Below are 18,696 nucleotides of genomic sequence, written 5' to 3'. Positions count from 1 at the left end.
TGTACCTCTAGATCAATTTCCCTCCTAAAATCAGTCTTTCTTTTTCAGCACTTCAACAGGTTCCCAGTCTATAATATACATCCCACAGGACATCGTTAGAGCAAAGGAAATTATTGCACAAATCAACACCCTGAAAACACAAGTCAGTTACTATGCAGAAAGGCTCTCAAGAGCTGCCAAGGACAGATCAGCTAATGGCCTTGAAAGAACACTTGCCATCCTAGCAGATAAGGTAGGAGAATAATTTATTTCCCTGCTGAAGCACAGTGTATTGCTTGTTCCATCTGTACCTTTAGCAGGTTTTCTTGAAACCTCTGTTTTACCATTTTCAGTAGTGTGTTGTAACATGCACAGAGTTAAACAAAAGTTATATCAGCCTTTAAAAGTTCCTGGTTTTATTTATGTGTCTCCTACTTTTGACACTCTTGCATTCACCTCCTCTTGAAAGTGCAATGTCCTCGGATTCCCTCTATTCATTCATCACATCGCAGTAATGTGCATCCTTCACTTTCTTTTATATCCTTTTCTCCATAACCACCTGGGGTTTTTTAATGTTCTGAGTCATCTGTCAAGCAGCAGCAACTGTGTGAAAGTTAATGAAACAATTCTGTATTTTTCCACTGGTGAAATAAGGAATAATGGTGACACAACCTTTGCTTGAATTATAGTGATGTAACCAGTTATTTCTTGATGTGTGCTAACAACAGTGTGTGCTAACAGACTGGACCCTCAGCTGAACACAATCTTACAGGGAGAAAAAACCCAAATACAGTTTTACTGACCTCTTCTGTCCTTGGAGCAGATCTGAAGGCTCTAAACAGCAGTAGTGGCCAATCAGTTTGCCATAAATTGTCCCAGTGGAAGAGATACACATACAACTTTGTATAATAGGACCTCATGTAAATGTATTATTTATTATAATACTCTTTCTAAATGAATACAGTGCATAATTGTTCTGTGGGATTTTCTACAACTGGATTATGTTTATATTGAACATATTCATGTCTTGTTTGTTGTTATTTTAGTAGACACACAGGCCACATAATTTTCATATTCATATGGCTTACAGAAATCCTTTAATACATCAGGGCTAAATAAGACAGGGAACAAATTGCATTGACTAGTGGGTTATACCTTCAGCCCCCCCTCTTAAGTCTTTTTATGATTTCAGGATGATTGGGGTGAAACCTGAGCCTTCTGGTGGGGCAACTGTTGTGTGGGGTATAAAAATCATTTAATATAGATTATAGTGAGTTGGGACTATAATCAGGATCATCCTGGTCCTGCACTCCCAGACTTACACCATGTGCCTGAGAGCATTGCCCAAACACTTCTCGAACTCTGTCTTGGTGCTGTGACCACCTCCCTGGGGAGCCTGTTCCAGTGCTCAAACACTCCACATGTGTCTGCACATTGTTCTAAGCTTTCATCAAATGGAGAATGAAGTGCAACTAAAGATTAATTGCACATTTCTCAGTGAAATTTTCCACAATTACAAATCTAATATAGTAGTACAAGCTTTGGAAATGTATCATTTGTATTTTGGGTTCCTATACTATTTTTTAAGGTCATTCTGTAGAGGTATTCTAAAGGCACCTTCAAGCAATAGTTTTTTACAGAATATTGCTTCTTTTTTTTTTTCTTTCTTGAAAAAAATACAGTATAGATTGTGTGTGGAATAATGAAAAGTATAAATTGTGTATGGAATCATGAAATGTTTTCAGAATGTGGGGCTTTATTGCTTTTTAGACCCGGCAACTTGTCACAGTTTGTGACTGCAAGCTGTTGGCAAATTCAATACATGGACTGAATGCTGCAAGGCCAGACTATATAGCTTCAAAAGCATCTCCAACCTCTGGAGAGGGGGAACAAGTGATGCTAAGGAATGATCAAGATACACTTGTGGCCAGATGGACAGGAAGAAATAGCCGATCTTCTCTGCAGGTGGACTGGCATGAAGAGGAATGGGTATGTTTGCATAGTGGAGTGATGAATCCTTTGTTCTTTTTACTTTCTTTTTTAATAAGCTCTGTAGCTGCTCACCAGATATGCATAGGATGAGTATGTAGGAGGTATTGGTCAGCTAGCAAAGATGTTGTCTCTATCCTGCAGGAAGTTACTCCTTGGGATGGGAATACAAGCAGGCTTTAATAAATATTTCTGGATCTCCTAAACACTGGAAATTGTTAGAGTAGGTGCATAGCATTTTTAAGGTGAGGCCCAAGGGAAAGTAAATAGCTTTTCAAGTGAAAAACTGACCACACTACAATGGACTTTTGCACTTTCCCAAATAAAGTGTTATTTTGTGGGTGGTAGCTATGCAATTTAGACTTCCTCTTACAGAAATACTACCATAAACATTTAGAACTTGCAGTCAATCACTGTTTTGATTATGAACAGCATTTTAAAACTGTTTGCATGAAGTATTTAAATGATTTTCCCTACCACACTGACAATCAAAATGAGAATTGGACTGTGTGAATTCTGTCATTTTGTTAAATAAACAGAAGTTAACTAAATCTCACAAATAGTCAAGATTGATTTAAGCAATTATTAATATTGGGAAATACCAACTTTTAAAAGAGATTCAATTCATTTTGGAAATGGATCCTTGCTAGTTGTAATTATTTTGGCATACTTTGACTTACAGTCAAAGTCACAGTAATAAGATACAAATAAACCTAATTCAGTATTTAGACATTGCTATAATACAGTAATTTTGTCTGTTGTTCACTGAGTTACAGAGAAAAAAAGATGTGTGATTGTATATAATTATTATGTCAAACATGAATTTCAAGAGTAAACAATAGTGCCAGCTAGAAATTGGAATAATAGGGCAGGAAGAAGAGCTTAAAATTGTTTGGCAAGCTTACACAGAAAATAACTTTGCAATTTACCACACAAGTCATGTCACTAGATATTGTTGACATCCTGTTATATGTTATTTATATACCCATAATTTGTGTGTGCACACATGCAACCACAATAGCCCAGAGGAAAGTTTGCAGAGGAATTGTGACTAGAATCAGAGGAGGAAATATATCACCAAGGATTTGTTACCCAACATCTCTTTTGGTTTTGAACTGAGAAAGAAATGTTTTCTTTTCAGGAGAAAGTTTGGTTGAATGTTGACAAGAGTCTGGAGTGTATCATCCAGCGGGTGGACAAACTGCTGCAGAAGGAGCGCCTGCAGAGTGACAGCTGCGAGGACGTTTTCCAGTGTGACGTCAGCAGTACGAGTAAGAAAGGTAATCGGGACAGTCGTGCCTACTGGATAAATCCAGAAGATTTAAATGAGACCTCAGCATCCTCACCACCTTCATCATCCTCACCACCATCTTCATCCACACCATCCTGTGCATGCCATTCTCTCAAGACAAGTGCGTATGCCAGACACTGCTTCTCACTGCTGCTCTCTTCCTGTGTGCTGGCATCATTCCTAAGCCTCCCCTACAGCCCTCCATGTGTTTTTAGCTCAGTGGTGGTGTTAAGCAGTGATGTCAGGCAGAAAGAGCTGTTAGGTGTACTGGGAGCTGCTAAGCCCATTACTTAGCTTGAAATCCTGGTCCCACTGAAATAATTTCCAAATCCATTGATGGCAGTGGCACTTGGTTTTCACTCTGTGTGTGTTAAGCTGGTAAAACAGTTGTATGGGTTATCACATGACAGACACCACCTCTGCTAGCTTTCCTGTTGGCTTCAGCTTCTTTGCAGCAGTCAAAGCTTATTATAGGTAAATAAAACATGAGGGAAGTGCAGGCACTAATGAAAAACTGATAGTCCCAGCTGGGCTGCTAAAGCATGGGAGAGGACCCCAAGCAGTCCCATTACGTTGAGCTGAATGCAGATGAACCTAACAGAGTTCAGAGTAAATTTTAACCCAAACTGTGGTGCTGAGGCACTCAATTATTTAGACCTGTTGTATCTGGAATGTAGGAATTGGCAGTGCAAGTTCTTAGTTGAATAATCCATTCAAAATTTAAGCTCAAGTGGGTGCTGTATTGAACCCAGTGTAAAGTTGTGAGCCTGTGAATGAAATAAATCCTTATCATTTTAGACCGACAGTTTGGCAGCTGTGCATTAAATTTCAGAATTATTTCATTTACTTGTGTACTTGACTTATTCTGACATTCTTTGCATGTGGTCACTCTGATTTGGCCACTTAATAGTGCAGGTGGGCGAAGTGAAGCTCTAAAAAGACTGATCTGTGTTCTCATTGCCTGTGTCCTGTTCTGTCTTCTTGTTTGATGGCCCTTGTCCCTTACGTGTGTCTGTGACTTCATGTCCATCACATTGTTAGTGTTGCAGTGGAAGGCAGTGCCTCAAGACAAAAAAGGCAAAAAGGAAGTAACAATGAATGTTAATATATTTTTTCTGTAGCTTTGCATGTTACCTTATAGTTTATTTAGTATCTTAGACAACCATGTTTTTCTAGATTAGACTGACATTTTTGTGCATTATTAAAAAATAGGAGTGTAGGTTTTTGTTTCAGTAACCTTTGACTAAATTCCTTCAGTTGGTTTGATACCTATAAATGTTTTTGTTTCCTAGCTAGTTTACATTAAGTTGTATATGTATTTACATGTAAGTTTAATTAGTAACCTTCAATGCACATTCACATAAACTATTAAATGTTGTGGATTTTTAATATTAAAAATTCACAGGAAAAATCTGTGTTGAGTGTTGTCAGAAGCTTTTCCCAAGAAAACACGATGCTGGAAACACCTTAGAATAATATTTTCCTACCATTTTCAGTGGTTCTTTTAAATCTACTCTGGATTTTGACACTTATACCATTTAAAAGTGGAATTGGCTGTGTGACCCTACTGAAGATTTTTTTTAGTGCAAAGAATTTCTGTAACTTTTCCCTGCTGCCCCTCCAAAAAAGGGAAAAAAAATCCTTCTGTTTAACCAACAGAACCTGGGGCAGAATTGAAGGACAAAGAAGGTCCTTTCTCTAAGCTCAGAATGACAACATTTTTGGTTTTGTGTATTGAAAGAATTGAAGTTTTTCCAGTCAGTAATTCTGAGTTTTGAATAAATGAGCAGAGAGCAGACTGAAATTATTTTGAAAGCAATGTAAAACCGAGCCAAGCAAGATAGTTCCAGAATCGGTAAGAGAGGGACAGTGTAATTTTACTGAAGGATGTCTCTGGAAATGCATGTTTGTGAAAGAAAATAATGCCTGAAATAGTAGAAGAGAAACTTAAAAAAGATGTTTTCAAACATACTTAGGTTATTGGCTTAGATATTCATTACTAAAATCACATGGGGACATACAGTCTCTTTAGTGAACAAGATGGATTTTAATTTACTGAGAGGTTTTTTCTGATTATCTAGCTGAGATTATTGTCCTGATGCACACTGTTGAATTTTATATTTTCTGTTGTTATGTTCAGATTTATAATTCATTGACTAGTGAATCTAGATATAAACAACAGGAGCTTAAATTCTGTTAGCTTAGTAAGCTACTTTTCATTAATGCAGGACTTGCTATAACAGGGCTTATGTTATTTTTTTACTGTTAGCACTGACCTGTAGTATGTTTTCATCTGACAGCTTTATCCTCCCACTGAAGTGAGTATGGAATACTCACAGACTTCACTGGTGGGGTTTCAGCCCTTAATATACATTCTAATATTTCTGTTAATTATTTCAGAAATTGTGTAATGGAATTTTGACTCAGGTAGCAAAGTACTGGTTTCTTATTACTCTTACATTTGTGGGTGCCTTAATGTCATTTTCTGTTAAGTGCATTGAACTTACTGCTGGTCTTTTGCTCTTCTGTTTAGCAGCCTTACTGCCAGCTTAATCTCTAATTGCAGTAAACCAGTGGTTCTCAAATTGTGCCCTGTGGATCACTGGGGGTTGACAGTGCACTTGCTGGTAATCCACAGCGAGCCTCTGAGCTAGCAGGTACTGGCTTTCCTCCAAGTCCCCATCCAGGTGTTCCTCTGGTCAGAACAATGGAGTGGAGGAGACAGCCCATGCCCTCGATGCCTGGGGGCAACAGAGTATTTCTGCCTAGCTCCTCTTCACTCAGTGAAAATGTTTGAGAACCCTGGCACTGAGCATTTGAGTTGCTTGTATTTAGACTGTGTTGCTGCTCCTTAATCATGCATGTTGCCCCTCCATTTCTGTGCAGATTGCAGCCCTACTCCGGAAGAATCTGCCCCAGGTATGTGCATTCATGGCTTCTGCTTCTTCTGAAAACTGCAGGGGTTTGTTCATACTTAACTGAACAAGTGCCTTGCTTTAAGATGGACCATTTTGAAATGGCAGTGCTTTACAACACCACGTGAGTTACCTAAGCTGTTGAGCAGTTATTTCCCAAGAGTGCAGGGGGTATCTGGTCCTTTCACATGTCCAGATAGGGGAGAGAGCTTGTTCAGGGCCTCTTGGATTTCTCCAGTTGATGTGTTTCAGCAAACGGATGTAGGTGACAATGGATTGAGGCCTGTTCCAAGTGTCATTGAAGACTGTGGGAGTCTAACATTTCAGACATGTCCTTTCACATGGGCTGTTGAGCTGGTCTTTCTGAGTGAGAAATCGAGCAGAGCATGGAGGGGTCAACAAAGCTGATGGAAAATCTCAAGTAGTATTGGGGATTACAAGTCTCATGTTCCAGAATACAGAATTTAGGAGTCTCATCCCAATGTTAACCTTCTTTCTTCTGTCCTTGTCCCTCTGTACTTAATATGGAAAGACTAAAATATCTTTTCAAGGAGGACAGCTGTTTTAATGATATTTTTATTGCTCTGGAGAAGAGACCCTTAGGGCAAAAAAAGCAAGAACTTTTCCCGCCTGACGTTGCATCCTACAAGCTTTATGTATTTGGTTCTCTTAATAAGACATTAATTTTTTATGAAATGGTCAGTATTATATAGTCAGCAAATGTTCAGTGTGTGAACTCATTGGCCTTCCCAACACCCCTACCTTGTTCCAGCCTAATCTGAGACTGGGAGTGCAATTCATTTTATTCCTGTTTACTGTTAATAACAACTGCCATTGACTAAAAAAAAAAAAAATGAACACAGGTGACACCTCTGTGAAATAGGTAGCAAAAATCATTTAGAACTTTGCAGACTGACAAAGGTTTGTGTTTTCATGGCCAGAATTTTAAACCAAGAGAATACACAGCACTGAGGATTTTTGCTCACTACCGCAGTTGAGTCCCTGCCTTGTATGTGAATGTTGGAAGAAAAAACCCATCTAATAATTGCATTGCCTTTACCATGTACTTTCTGATTACCAAAGATAAACATATCTTTAAAATGAAGTGTTGTCAGACACACTGCAGTTTTAAATCTTTGCCGAATTAGTAGCTATGTACATGTATGTACATACAGTCAATGAGATGATGATGTGCTGGAAGATATTTTCAGTTCTTGTTATTCTCATTTGCTTACAGAAAAGCTCTTAAATGCAGTAAGAGAAACACTTAGTTTCATCTATATTTTGCTTTCTAAGTGTTCACAAGGCCATGTTATGGCATCTGACTAATTTTGAGATAAAATACTTAATAGAATTTAAAAGACAAGCTGTGATTCTTTGCCTGTTCTTTTGATCTTTCCTGCTTTTTTTTAAGGCAGTAAACCAGAGTCAAACAACTTTCCCTTTGTGTAGTTTGTTAGGTTATTTATCTACCACATAGAGCAAAAGCCAAAAGGATAGTTCTGTTACTCTTGCCAGATATGTTTCTGTTAGCAGACTTCCAGAGTTCCCCTCTTTGGCTGGTTATCAAAGGAACATTTATTATTATTGACTCCTAGTTCTGCCTTTGAGTCAAAATCCCAAACAATTTACTTTCAGGGGTTTCAAGTGTCTCATTCATGCAGGTTCTGGTCTGTACATTGCCTTGTTCCTACAGCCAGCTGGGGTGGGAGTTGTGTGTGTGCTGTTTGTGAGCTCTGGTGCTTTTAAAAAAGAAAACATATTGTCCTGCCCTTTAAAAAGAGAAGGACTTTGACAACTCAGTTTCACTTCTGTGCTTCCTGTGCAGAACCTTGAACAGAATCCCTCTGGGTCATATGTTGTGTATTTCAGTGGAAGAAAAGCTCCAAAGTACTTCCAACAATCTGTAGGACTCCCATCTAATTCACTATGTTTAATATTTCTTGTTATCCAACTTAAAGCCTTTAAAACTGCTCAGGAGACAGAAAACACTTTAAAGAGTACCTACATTAATTTCTCACCTCACACCTCATTATTCTTAGCTGCAAGTAGGAGATGAGCATCATCTTGCCTCAGTGAGGTGCAATAAGGATCAATAAGGTGCTGAAGCAATTGAATGATACACCTATGAGGCTAGAGATTCAAAAGGCATCCTGCCTTTTGAATCTCTAGCCTCATAGGTGTATCATTCAATTGTTTGGGAGGAATCTCATTGACAGAGATGGCTAAGCAGATGGTCCCTATTTCTGTACTCCTTACTGTCTGTCCATGTGTGTGCAGTGAAAGGGTTTGTTTGAACATGGACACGCAGTTATATACACTTCTGTGTATAATTGTTCATGTTTCTGTTATGATTTCCAAATCAGCTATTGTACAGCCTGTTGTGTGGGCACAAATTCTGGTAAATTTTACATGGCCTGGAAAGTCATAACAGCTTTACAAAGTAAAATTCTCCATATTTTCCTCATACAATAACCACACTCTAAGGTTACCGAATTATTGCAAAGCAGGGAATAACCATCCAGCCAAAATAAAATGAGTTCCAAATGTCAATTATCAACAACTTTGTCCTGCAACTGGAAGTTTCTTCTTGATGTGTGTTTGTTTCAAATAAAGCACTTCCACTGCTGCTAATTTTTTTTTTCTTTCAACCAGGTGAATGGAGTGAAGCTCTTTACCCCTTGCTGACCACACTCACTGACTGTGTAGCCATGATGAGCGACAAGGCCAAGAAAGCCATGGTGTTTTTATTAATGCAGGACAGTGCCCCGACAATAGGGCTCTGCCTGAGCCTTCAGTATCGCAGGGATGTTGTCTTCTGCCAGACTGTAAGCAAGCACATATACATGATTTGATTTCACTTCCACATTTGGTGGGGTTTCTATGAATATGAAAGATTACTCTTTTGAGAATTTTTCAGATCTCTTCCCAGGTTTGACACTGATTTCCCCTCGCAAGCTGTGCTATCCTGTCCTTACTGGTTATGTGCATTTGACAAATCATAAATTAGGTGTCTCCTTGGATATGCAGTCATTCACTATTGAAAACAAAAATTATTCCAGAACTAGTAAAAATACTAGTATACTAAAATATATTGCTGTATTCAGAAACAGCCTTTGCCTTCTGATGCCACCAGGCCAAAGCAAAAGTAAGGTGTGAGAGAGGGGGGCAAAAAGGTCTGTGAGTAGCAGGTACCCTCTCAGTTACCTTTTGTTTTCTGCATTGAGAAACCCAGCAGGACATATGGTACCTAAGGACAGAAGTCCAGCCACAGGAAGAGAAATTAGTTGTGGGTTTTTTTCCCAGAAGTTCTGTTTCTGGACCTGCTGGCATCTCTTGTGTCAGATGCTGATAAGCAGGTGTCTGCACTAAAAAAATTTCCACTGCCCACAGAAAAAAAATTCCTCTGCCCACTACACCTTTGTATTACGTCTGCTTTCCTGTGAAATCACTGTCTTGTTCATTTATTTTAAACAGTTTCTTTCTTGGACATTACTGGCAGGGTTTTAGTCCAATAATGTATTATCAAAAATGTAAAACAAGTGACAGGATGTCCTCAAGTTGTGCCAGGGGAGATTTAGAGTAGATATTAGGAAAAATTTCTTTGTGGGAGGGGTTGTTAAGACCTGGAGTGGGCTGCCCAGGAAAGTGGTGGAGTCACCATCCCTGAAGTGTTCAAAAAATGTGTGGTTATGGCAGTTGAGGACATGGTGTAGTGGTGTATGTGGTGGTGGTGCTGGGTTGGACTTGGTGATCTTGGAGGTGTTTTCCAACCTTAATGATTCTGTGATCTCATAGAGATAAAATCAGGGAATTTTCTAATATAAAAACCCCACCTCCTAATGCAGATAGTTTTTAAATTCAATCCTTTGAATATGTTTACCCATCATGATCAGGACTTTATTCTCTTCTGTTTAATTCTCTAACAAAGTCATAACCTGCATACATAGTATATGGCCATCACCTGGGAAATTCCTTTGTGGACAGTGAATTATGACTAGTATTAATCTTAGAGAATAGTACTGACCTTAGTACTAGATCCTCAGGATCTTGTTCTGAATATCTTGTAACATCAGAGTTTAAGTCTGCATAATGCAAACAGATACTGCATTTTTAAGCTTTCTCAAATGTCATTTTTGAAAAGCAGTAATTTATTCATACTATCAAAATTCTTGGCCTGTAACTAGCTGTGTTGCTTTTCTGTCTAAAACGAAACCAATTCTCTAAGGAGCAACTTCTGTATTTCATTCAAGCTGTAGACCCTACCACAAGTGATCGTGTTCAGAAAACAAGAAGGTGTGAGATCTACAGCAGCCCCATTTTGAGACAGCTTGTGAGATGAAGGCAGAGTGCCCTGAATCTGATTTTCTGAATGTTTTGGGCTTTCATTGGTTGGTTGTGTTCAGCTGCAAGGAAAAAATGATGTTTGAAGGAAAAGAGTATCTGTGTGACAGATTTTATTGCACCTCTTATACATGCTATGATTTTTGTTTGGGGCTGAAGAACCTTTTTTATTTTGAATCATTTCATTCTTGTCTGTTTCCTCTCTCCCAGCTGACAGCTCTCATTTGTGGTTTCATTATCAAGCTGAGGAACTGCCTGCATGATGATGGATTTCTAAGACAACTCTACACCATTGGCTTGCTGGCACAGTTTGAGAGCCTGCTGAGCACTTATGGTAAAGGCACAGGGCCAGGTGGTGGGATTAGCTGTTGAGTCAGCAAATTCTGCATTAAATTGGCTACAGCAGGATCTCAGTGTTTGGGACAATCTGCAGCTCAGCCACAAAATTATTTCAAAAACTAAAATGCAAAACTAGATTATAGCTGAAGTACTTAATTATCTAACAACTCTGAATTTTTTCTCACTTACTTGAATTGCTTCTAAAAGATAAGTGTACTTCTTTTATAATAGAATGTCAAAGGTTTAAAAAAGACTAAAATATAGCACAGTGGTCTTTGGGGGTTTATTTCAGAAAATAATTGGATGAAAGTTCTGGTAAGCTGGGAGAAACTGTGCCCAAAGTACACTTTTTGAATGTTCTTGAAACTTCTGTAGTCTTGCAGCACAATGTGAGACTGAACAGAGAATATAAAAAGGGAAAGTACTTCACTCAGAAGTGTTTCACTCCTGTGTCTCAAAAGCTGTCTGGATACTCGTTAGGGAATGTCTTATTGGACAAATCCAGAATACCTTGTGCAAAAGATATCATGGCTCTGACAATGCTGAGAAGTACTTATTAGCATCACCTAACTTGGAAAATCAGCATATAAAATACTTAAAGAACAGTAGTCTGGACTGTTCTAGATAACTGGTGTTTTCTAAACTTGCTGAACTCAAAAAATCAGCCATGACATTGTCTGTAGGTCAAGGGGGAGGCTGGGGCTGCAGCACTGCTTCATCTGTGGAACTTCTGTATGGAGGGATGGCCTATTGTTACCACCAGATTGACAAAGGGAAGTTGTGCATAACAAGTAATTGCAATTCACTTTTCCCTCTTGGATTTAGGTGAGGAGCTGGCAATGCTGGAGGACATGAGTTTGGGAATCATGGACTTGAGGAATGTAACCTTTAAAGTAACTCAGGCTACATCAAATACATCTACTGACATGCTGCCAGTCATCACTGGAAATCGGTAAAAACCAATAAATATACTTTATCCTTGATGAGTGGGAACATGCTAAAATTTGGCTTTTTCTACCCAAGGAGAAGAGCTGCAGTATAAATGAGCAGAGCAAAATCAGCTATTGCCAGGAGATTGGTAGATCTGATGTGAATGTCTGTGAGGATATAAATGCTACATTACAGGTTGCTGCAGGTTTGTTTTTGAACTAGGACAGATCTTCTGACTAGAAGCAAGTTGTGACAGTTCCTCAGAGTCAGTTCTGACTGATGGTTGCTTTTTAATGGTTGTATTATGTTCTAGGTGTTATCCCTCTTTAGACAAATAACACATTCTTGGAATGTAGCTTTTTGATCCTTATGTCTAACAGCCATTTATTTCTTTTCAGTGATGGATTTAACGTGAGGATCCCTCTGCCAAGCGCCTTGTTTGATTTGTTGCCGCGTGAGATTCAAAGTGGAATGTTACTGAGGGTTCAGCCTGTTCTTTTCAACGTGGGAATCAATGAGCAGCAAACCCTAGCAGAGAAGTAGGTGTCCAGTCAGGCAAGCTCAGCCTTGCTGGCAGCTCAGCAATGGAGCTATGTTGATGTGGAATTGCACTCTCACATAACTGACAGTGATTCAGTTTCTCCAATACACGGACATGGGAGCACTGTTCTGAAGGAATCTGCCAAATGCCAAACAAAAAGAGCTCCTTCTTTGTGTGCCATATAGCTGTGAGACTCCTTACCTCATGGGTTTGAGACTAGTGCAGGTTTATGTGGTTCAGATGTGAACTTACAATGGAGATCAAGGGCTAGTTAGCACAGGTGCTCCTTGTGACTTAAGACCTCTGTGAGTGACAGATCACTAGAGGTTGAGATCATTCTGGGTATTGCTGTGTATTTACTGCCTTGGTTTTGCACTCTCTTGTTGTGTATTTACTGCCTTGGTTTTGCACTCTACCTGAGACTCCCTCTCCTGGTCACTGTCAAAATTCAGGATAATGGGCAAGGTACACCTCTGTTTTAACATACCCTTGCAGTATTAATGTAATGCAACACTGCTGTTGTAAAACTGAAAAATATAATTATGTAATTATATTTGCTAGGGAAACTGCTCAGTTCTGGAAAAGCCAGCAGATTCCCTCTGTAATGGCCACATCCTGAAAAGAGTACATTGGCAGAGCCCTGCTCCAACAGAGCACTCCAGTGAAGCCAGGCACATGCATGTTGTGACAGCAGCCTTGGTACCAGGCTGGAGTGTGCACTGTGGTGGTGGACAACAAGAAAAAGTCTAACAAAAGCATTCAAGCAATTACTGCTGTCCTCTGTTGCCCCAAGATGACTAGCACAGTTACAGATGTCAGCACTCTGTGTGTACATCTGTGTATGTGGATATATTTACATAAGATGCATTGGGGCATTGTTGAAAATATTTGTTACATTCATGGCTTATTAATCCTAGAGCCATATTTTTCATTTACATACCTGAAGTCAACATTCTTAGTCCTATCTACTGATGTTATGATTGTTATTATTAGTTTATGAACTAAGCTATTAAATCCATTATTAAAAGTTTAAATTTAGGTAAAAAAATTTGCCAGGTACGAATTTAATATTGAAAGAGAGACATGAAAGCCAAAGAATTTTAAATACTATTTTCTACAATATTTTTCTTATACCTTCCTTCCCTTTTTCCCCCTCATACTCATACATTTTCTTTCTCTGTAATGAATCATTACAACAAGCTCTCTGTTACACTTCACCTGGCATTTGAATGGTTAGGGAACTCCTGGGATGAATCTTTAAACTGTGTTTTTGGTAGACATACTGCCTTGTGCAGTTGTTTCAAAGAAAAAGAGACACATTTTACCTTGGGCTTAATTGTTCCTTTTTTCTCCTTTTAAAGGTTTGGAGACACCTCACTGCAAGAAATAATTAACATGGAAAGCTTAGTGAGGTTGAATTCATATTTTGAGCAGTTCAAGGAAGTTTTGCCTGATGATTGTAAGTATTTTGTAATTAATGACAAATTTGCTGGAACAGCACAATTCAGGCTGATTTTTTTCATTTGTTTGCTTTATGTTGTTTTTTTAAATGTTGATGGTATACCAGCTTTAGTAACCTCCAAGAAATGAGGTTACTAAATGCTTTTAATACTTTAGTAGTAAGTAAAGCAGAGTGGATTCAAGGGGTGTAAAGGTCAGACTGATTAACTTTCCTTTTTAAGGTTACTTTTACATCTCTAAGTGGCACTATGGACTGTATAATCATCCAGTTAGGCAGTGAGATTGTTGTAAGGTAAAGGTGTAAAAGTGACAGGTTCTAGCAGCAGCACTTTTATCTGCAGTTTTTGAGGATGCTCCCTGCACTTATGATAAAACCTGCACAGAGAGCAACTGCCAATTTTTTGGAACTCAGTCACTTCCCTCTGCTTTTCCTTTGGCACTTCCCTGTAATTATTGCATCTGCAGCCAACAACAGAGAGCCTAGAAGAGTGACAAAAGCTACATGCTTCATTTTTACTGTTTTTTAAATTTGCTTGTTACTGCTTGGGGTTTTGTTGAGAAGGCAGTGGTGTGTTACTTACAAAAATAGTGAAAATTCATCAATTCATTATTATTATTCAACCTCTTCTAAGGTTATTTCATGTACTCTACAGTTAGAATTTTATTCCAGAAATACAATTGCAATAGCATGCAACAAGATAGTAAGAATTCTGTCTGTTAAAGTGTGTTATTGTGAATTTGGTTACCCTGAATTTTTTTTTATACAGCTGAGAGAACAGCCAGCTTTCCTCCATCCAGGCATTCATAATGCTGCATAATAAATTCTCTGGAATGTTAGCTGCAAATTTTAATTCTTTATTGTACAGTAGTCTAGCATCAGATTTTCTTATACGATTCAAAAGTTAACCAATTTAAAATGAATTTTGTTCATGTCTCCATCTAGTCTTTTATAATAATAATTCCCATTCAACTACTCCCTCTCCTCTTTATTTTGCTTGCCTTTTTTTTTTTTAACTTCAGTCTCTTCCCTCTTCCCCAAACCTCTTATGTTTGATCCAATCATCTTTTTGCTTTTGCCTTTTTTTCCCCTCCTGAAAGTTGTGATAATTTAGGATATACAAAATGAAGTATAGTTTTCTGTGAACCGTTATCAAGGGAGAATAGCATTTTACATTGAACTGCAAACCAGGTAATTATGCCCAGTTATGTAGTCTGTGGTAGGCAGAGGCAAAAGGAAAAACAAACAGATCACTCTAGGGGACAAAGGTCCCAGTGAACTATCTGCTGGCAGATTGTAGGAAATGTTCCCTTCAGGAGCAGTACCCAAGAAAAGTTGATTCCTTATCCACTGTACATGTCCCTCTGTTAATAATTCTAAACTCAGCAGAATTTCTAAGAAATTGGTCTTAGCTCCTTGTCTTTAGAAGGAGGAGATGGCCTGTGCCCTCTTTTTGTTTACAGGTAATGTTTTCTTTCTAGGTGTGGAGTCCAAACAACCCAGCCCAGGACAGGCACAGTATTGTTAATTATAGAATAGAAATGAAGAATTCTTTAGGTTGGAAAAGATCTTTAAGGTCATCAAGTCCAGCTGTTTCCCCAGCACTGCTAAGACCACCCCTAAACTGTCTCCCCAAGTGCCACATCTCCACGTTTTGTAAATACCTCCAGTGGCTGACTCAACCACTTCCCTGAGCAGCTTGTTCCAGTGCTTGATAACTCTTTCAGTGAAGAAATTTTTCCCAACATCCAATCTAAATCTCCCCTGGTGCAGCTTGAGGCCATTTTCTCCTGTCCTGTTGCTGGTTGCCTGGGAGAAGTTGCCTGCTGGCTTTCAGGTGGTTGTAGAGAGAAATAAGGTCTCCCTGAGCCTCCTTTTCTCCAGGCTACACAGCTGCTCCTTCAGCTGCTTCTCATAAGACTTGTGCTCCACACCCTTCACCAGCTCTGTTGCCCTTCTCTGGACACCACTGAAGTTTCAGCACCTCAAGTTCCATTTTACAGTGAGGGGCCCAGAACTGAGCACAGGATTTGAGATGTGGCCTCACCAGTCCCCAGTACAGGGGACAATCCCTGCCCTGCTCCTGCTGGCCACACTATTGCTGATCCAGGCCAGGTCACCATTGCCCTTCTGGGCCACCTGGGCACTGCTGGCTCATGTTCAGCTGCTGTGGACCAGCACCTCCAGGTCCTTTTCTACCAGAAGCTGCCCAGCCACTCTGCCCCCAGTCTGTAGCACTGCCTGGGGTTGTTGTGACTCAAGGATAGGACCTGACACTTGGTCATGCTGAACCCCATAAAAGTGGCCTTAACTTATTGATCCAGCCTGTCCAGATGCCTCTGTAGAGCTTTCCTGCCCTCCAGTAGATCTGAACTGCTGCCCAGCTTGTTGCCCTCTGCCACTGAGTGAGGGTGCGCTTGATCCCCTCCTCCTGATCACTGATAAGGATTTTGAACAGGACTGGCTGCAGAACTGAGCCCTGGGGAGCCACACTGGTGACCAGGCACCAGCTGGGTGTAGCAGCATTGAGCAGCACCCTGTGGGTCTGGCCATCCAGCTGGGTTGTTTTACCCAGTGAACAGTATGTCCCACCAAGCCATGAGCAGTCAGTCCAGGAGAATGCTGTGGGAAACAGTGATAAAGGCTTTGCCAAGGTCCAGGTAAACAATGTCCACAGCCTTCCCTCATCTGCTCAGCAGGTCACCTTCCTGTAGGAGGAGCTCAGGTTAGTCCAACATGCCTTTTGCTGTGAGAAGTAGGCCTAAAATAAAGCCTCATGTGTCACTCAGGTAGGATTCTTTTTGTCACAATGTCATCTCTTACAGTGCATACCTCTGTATTTGTTCAGTCACAACTTTAGTTGGTGTTCTCTGTGGTTACTCCTTTAAAAAAAGAGAACTTGTTGAATACTTGTAATTGATTGTCAGGAGTATCTTGCTACGTATGTAAGAGATGATGTGCAACAGTTTGAACACAGAAGATGAATACTGAAGGTACTCTGAAAAATTTCAACTAATTTATTTCTATTAGTGAAGTATTAATAAACAGATCATGAAAATGTGTTGTCCTGTGGGTGTTTCTTGTAACTGAAAGCTGACCAGCTTGCAAATTTAAAATTGAAAATGTGAGCAGAATGTAAAATATCTGCAGAGTTTCTCTGAAGACATTCATGTTCTCCTGTCATATCTGTGACTCACAAACCAAAAGACTCTACCAATCTTGCTCCCTTTGTTCATTCTCTTATTATACTGCTATTAGATTCTGAGTCCCTGAAGTTTTAAATAACTGGAATTTATATTTCTAATTGAGTTTAATTTAGCATGAATTTGTTTCGCTGATGGTACTAAGTAAATCAGAACATGAATAATTGTTCTAGTTTCAAGAAAACAGAAATGTGTTTGCAACAGGCACATAGAAGCACTTTGTAAAAGCTCTGTTGAATACAGATGAATAAGTGGAGTTGCTTTTGTTTGTTCTATAGGTCTACCTCGATCTCGTAGTCAGACGTGCCTGCCTGAACTGTTAAGATTTCTGGGACAAAATGTTCATGCAAGGAAAAACAAGAATGTTGATATCCTTTGGCAAGCTGCTGAGGTATTTATTCATCTAAGCATCTCTGCATAGTTCATCTGATTTTCTGTATTCATATGTATTTGTCCCTTTTTTATTACTGGTATGTTTGAATTTGTTCATTTGCTTGTGTGTATCTTGCAAATGCTGCCAGGCTAGACCTCCTCTGGAATGAGACATGGGGAAATAAAGTGTGTTTTCCATGTCAGACTTTCCCCTCAACTCATACAATGAAGTTCTGCTCCCTCAAACATGCCAAATTTTGACATTGAAGCCCTAGACAGCATGTGTGTCTCTCTGAGGGGAAGTACAGGTGTTGTCTCTGGCAGGAAGTTTTGCCTGTAGAAGGAGTCATGGGTTGTCTGTCCCATTTCTAGATATGCCGCAGACTGAACGGTGTTCGGTTCACGAGCTGTAAGAGTGCCAAGGATAGGACTGCCATGTCCATCACCCTGGAGCAGTGTTTGATCCTACAGCACGAACATGGAATGGCTCCACAGGTCTTCACTCAGGCTCTGGAGTGTATGAGGAGGTAAGAGTTTGACCACATTACTTATTCCTAAATAAGGAACCATGCAAACTGCAGAGGAGTGGTGGTCTCTGTTTCCATCAAAAGAAAAAAAAAAGTAAGCTAAAGTCAGGAACTGTAAAACTGACTGCTAGAATTCATCCCTCCTGTGCATGTGAGTTGCATATGCTAAAGCTGGTTCTTACCAGATTTATATCAGATGGGCTTGAGTTTTCAGTAGAAAATTAGGAGTTTTCAGACAAGCATGTAAAATATGTTTTCCCTTAATGCTGAGCTTACAGAACAGGAAACTGGTGCTTCTTTGAAAGTTGTTTAATGATGACTTTACCTGAACCATCATAGCACTAGGTTTCTTAGTTCTAGATCAGGGAGATTTCTCAGGGATGACCTGTTTTTTATTCTTTGAAACACAGACACCTGCAGTTTGCACTGGTTTGCCAGTGTATTCTTTAGCAGTGAAACACTGCTCACTGGGTGAAATGTCAGTATGAGTGTTTCACACTATATAGCAACCAAATTTCATCACAACGTGTCAGTGTGCTGTTGTCATATCAAAATAATGATGTTCTGTATTCTGAAGCAGCAGAGATGTTTGCAGAATTAAGTACTGTACTTTAAAAAAAAAAAAAAATCTGTTTACTGTTGTTCAATGCCTTGTTTCAAGCACTGCTGGAAAACTCCGTAAGTCACATACCAAAAGAAAGGATAAGAAATCTAGCTTTAGTCTTTATCAATGTAGTTCAACAATGCTGTTCAGTCCTGTTTTTCAACATTCACTCTTATCGAATGTACTGTACTGTGTGTCTTTTC

The 18,696-nt window shown here is 39.4% G+C and overlaps 1 protein-coding gene across 18 annotated transcripts in view; it reads left to right on the top strand.

The window, feature by feature from the left end:
* Positions 1–18,696, top strand: part of INPP4A (inositol polyphosphate-4-phosphatase type I A) — a 112,081-nt gene that overhangs the window by 81,047 nt on the left and 12,338 nt on the right. For 13 of the 18 annotated variants that reach the window (XM_059839472.1, XM_059839467.1, XM_059839471.1 and 10 more), the window contains 11 exons: positions 49–232; positions 1,750–1,968; positions 3,110–3,380; positions 6,146–6,178; positions 8,830–9,002; positions 10,729–10,852; positions 11,683–11,809; positions 12,186–12,326; positions 13,690–13,787; positions 17,269–17,381; positions 17,735–17,889. In XM_059839472.1, the coding sequence (XP_059695455.1) occupies positions 49–232; positions 1,750–1,968; positions 3,110–3,380; positions 6,146–6,178; positions 8,830–9,002; positions 10,729–10,852; positions 11,683–11,809; positions 12,186–12,326; positions 13,690–13,787; positions 17,269–17,381; positions 17,735–17,889 (1,638 nt within the window). The remainder of the gene's footprint in view (positions 1–48; positions 233–1,749; positions 1,969–3,109; positions 3,381–6,145; positions 6,179–8,829; positions 9,003–10,728; positions 10,853–11,682; positions 11,810–12,185; positions 12,327–13,689; positions 13,788–17,268; positions 17,382–17,734; positions 17,890–18,696) is intronic. The other 5 variants (XM_059839479.1, XM_059839481.1, XM_059839483.1 and 2 more) reach the window with 2 other exon arrangements.

This window comes from Haemorhous mexicanus, chromosome 2, assembly GCF_027477595.1.
Source record: "Haemorhous mexicanus isolate bHaeMex1 chromosome 2, bHaeMex1.pri, whole genome shotgun sequence".
Taxonomy (NCBI): domain Eukaryota; kingdom Metazoa; phylum Chordata; class Aves; order Passeriformes; family Fringillidae; genus Haemorhous; species Haemorhous mexicanus.
The sequence above is the reverse complement of the archived record's forward strand: the minus strand, read 5'-3'. Positions and strand labels throughout refer to the sequence as shown.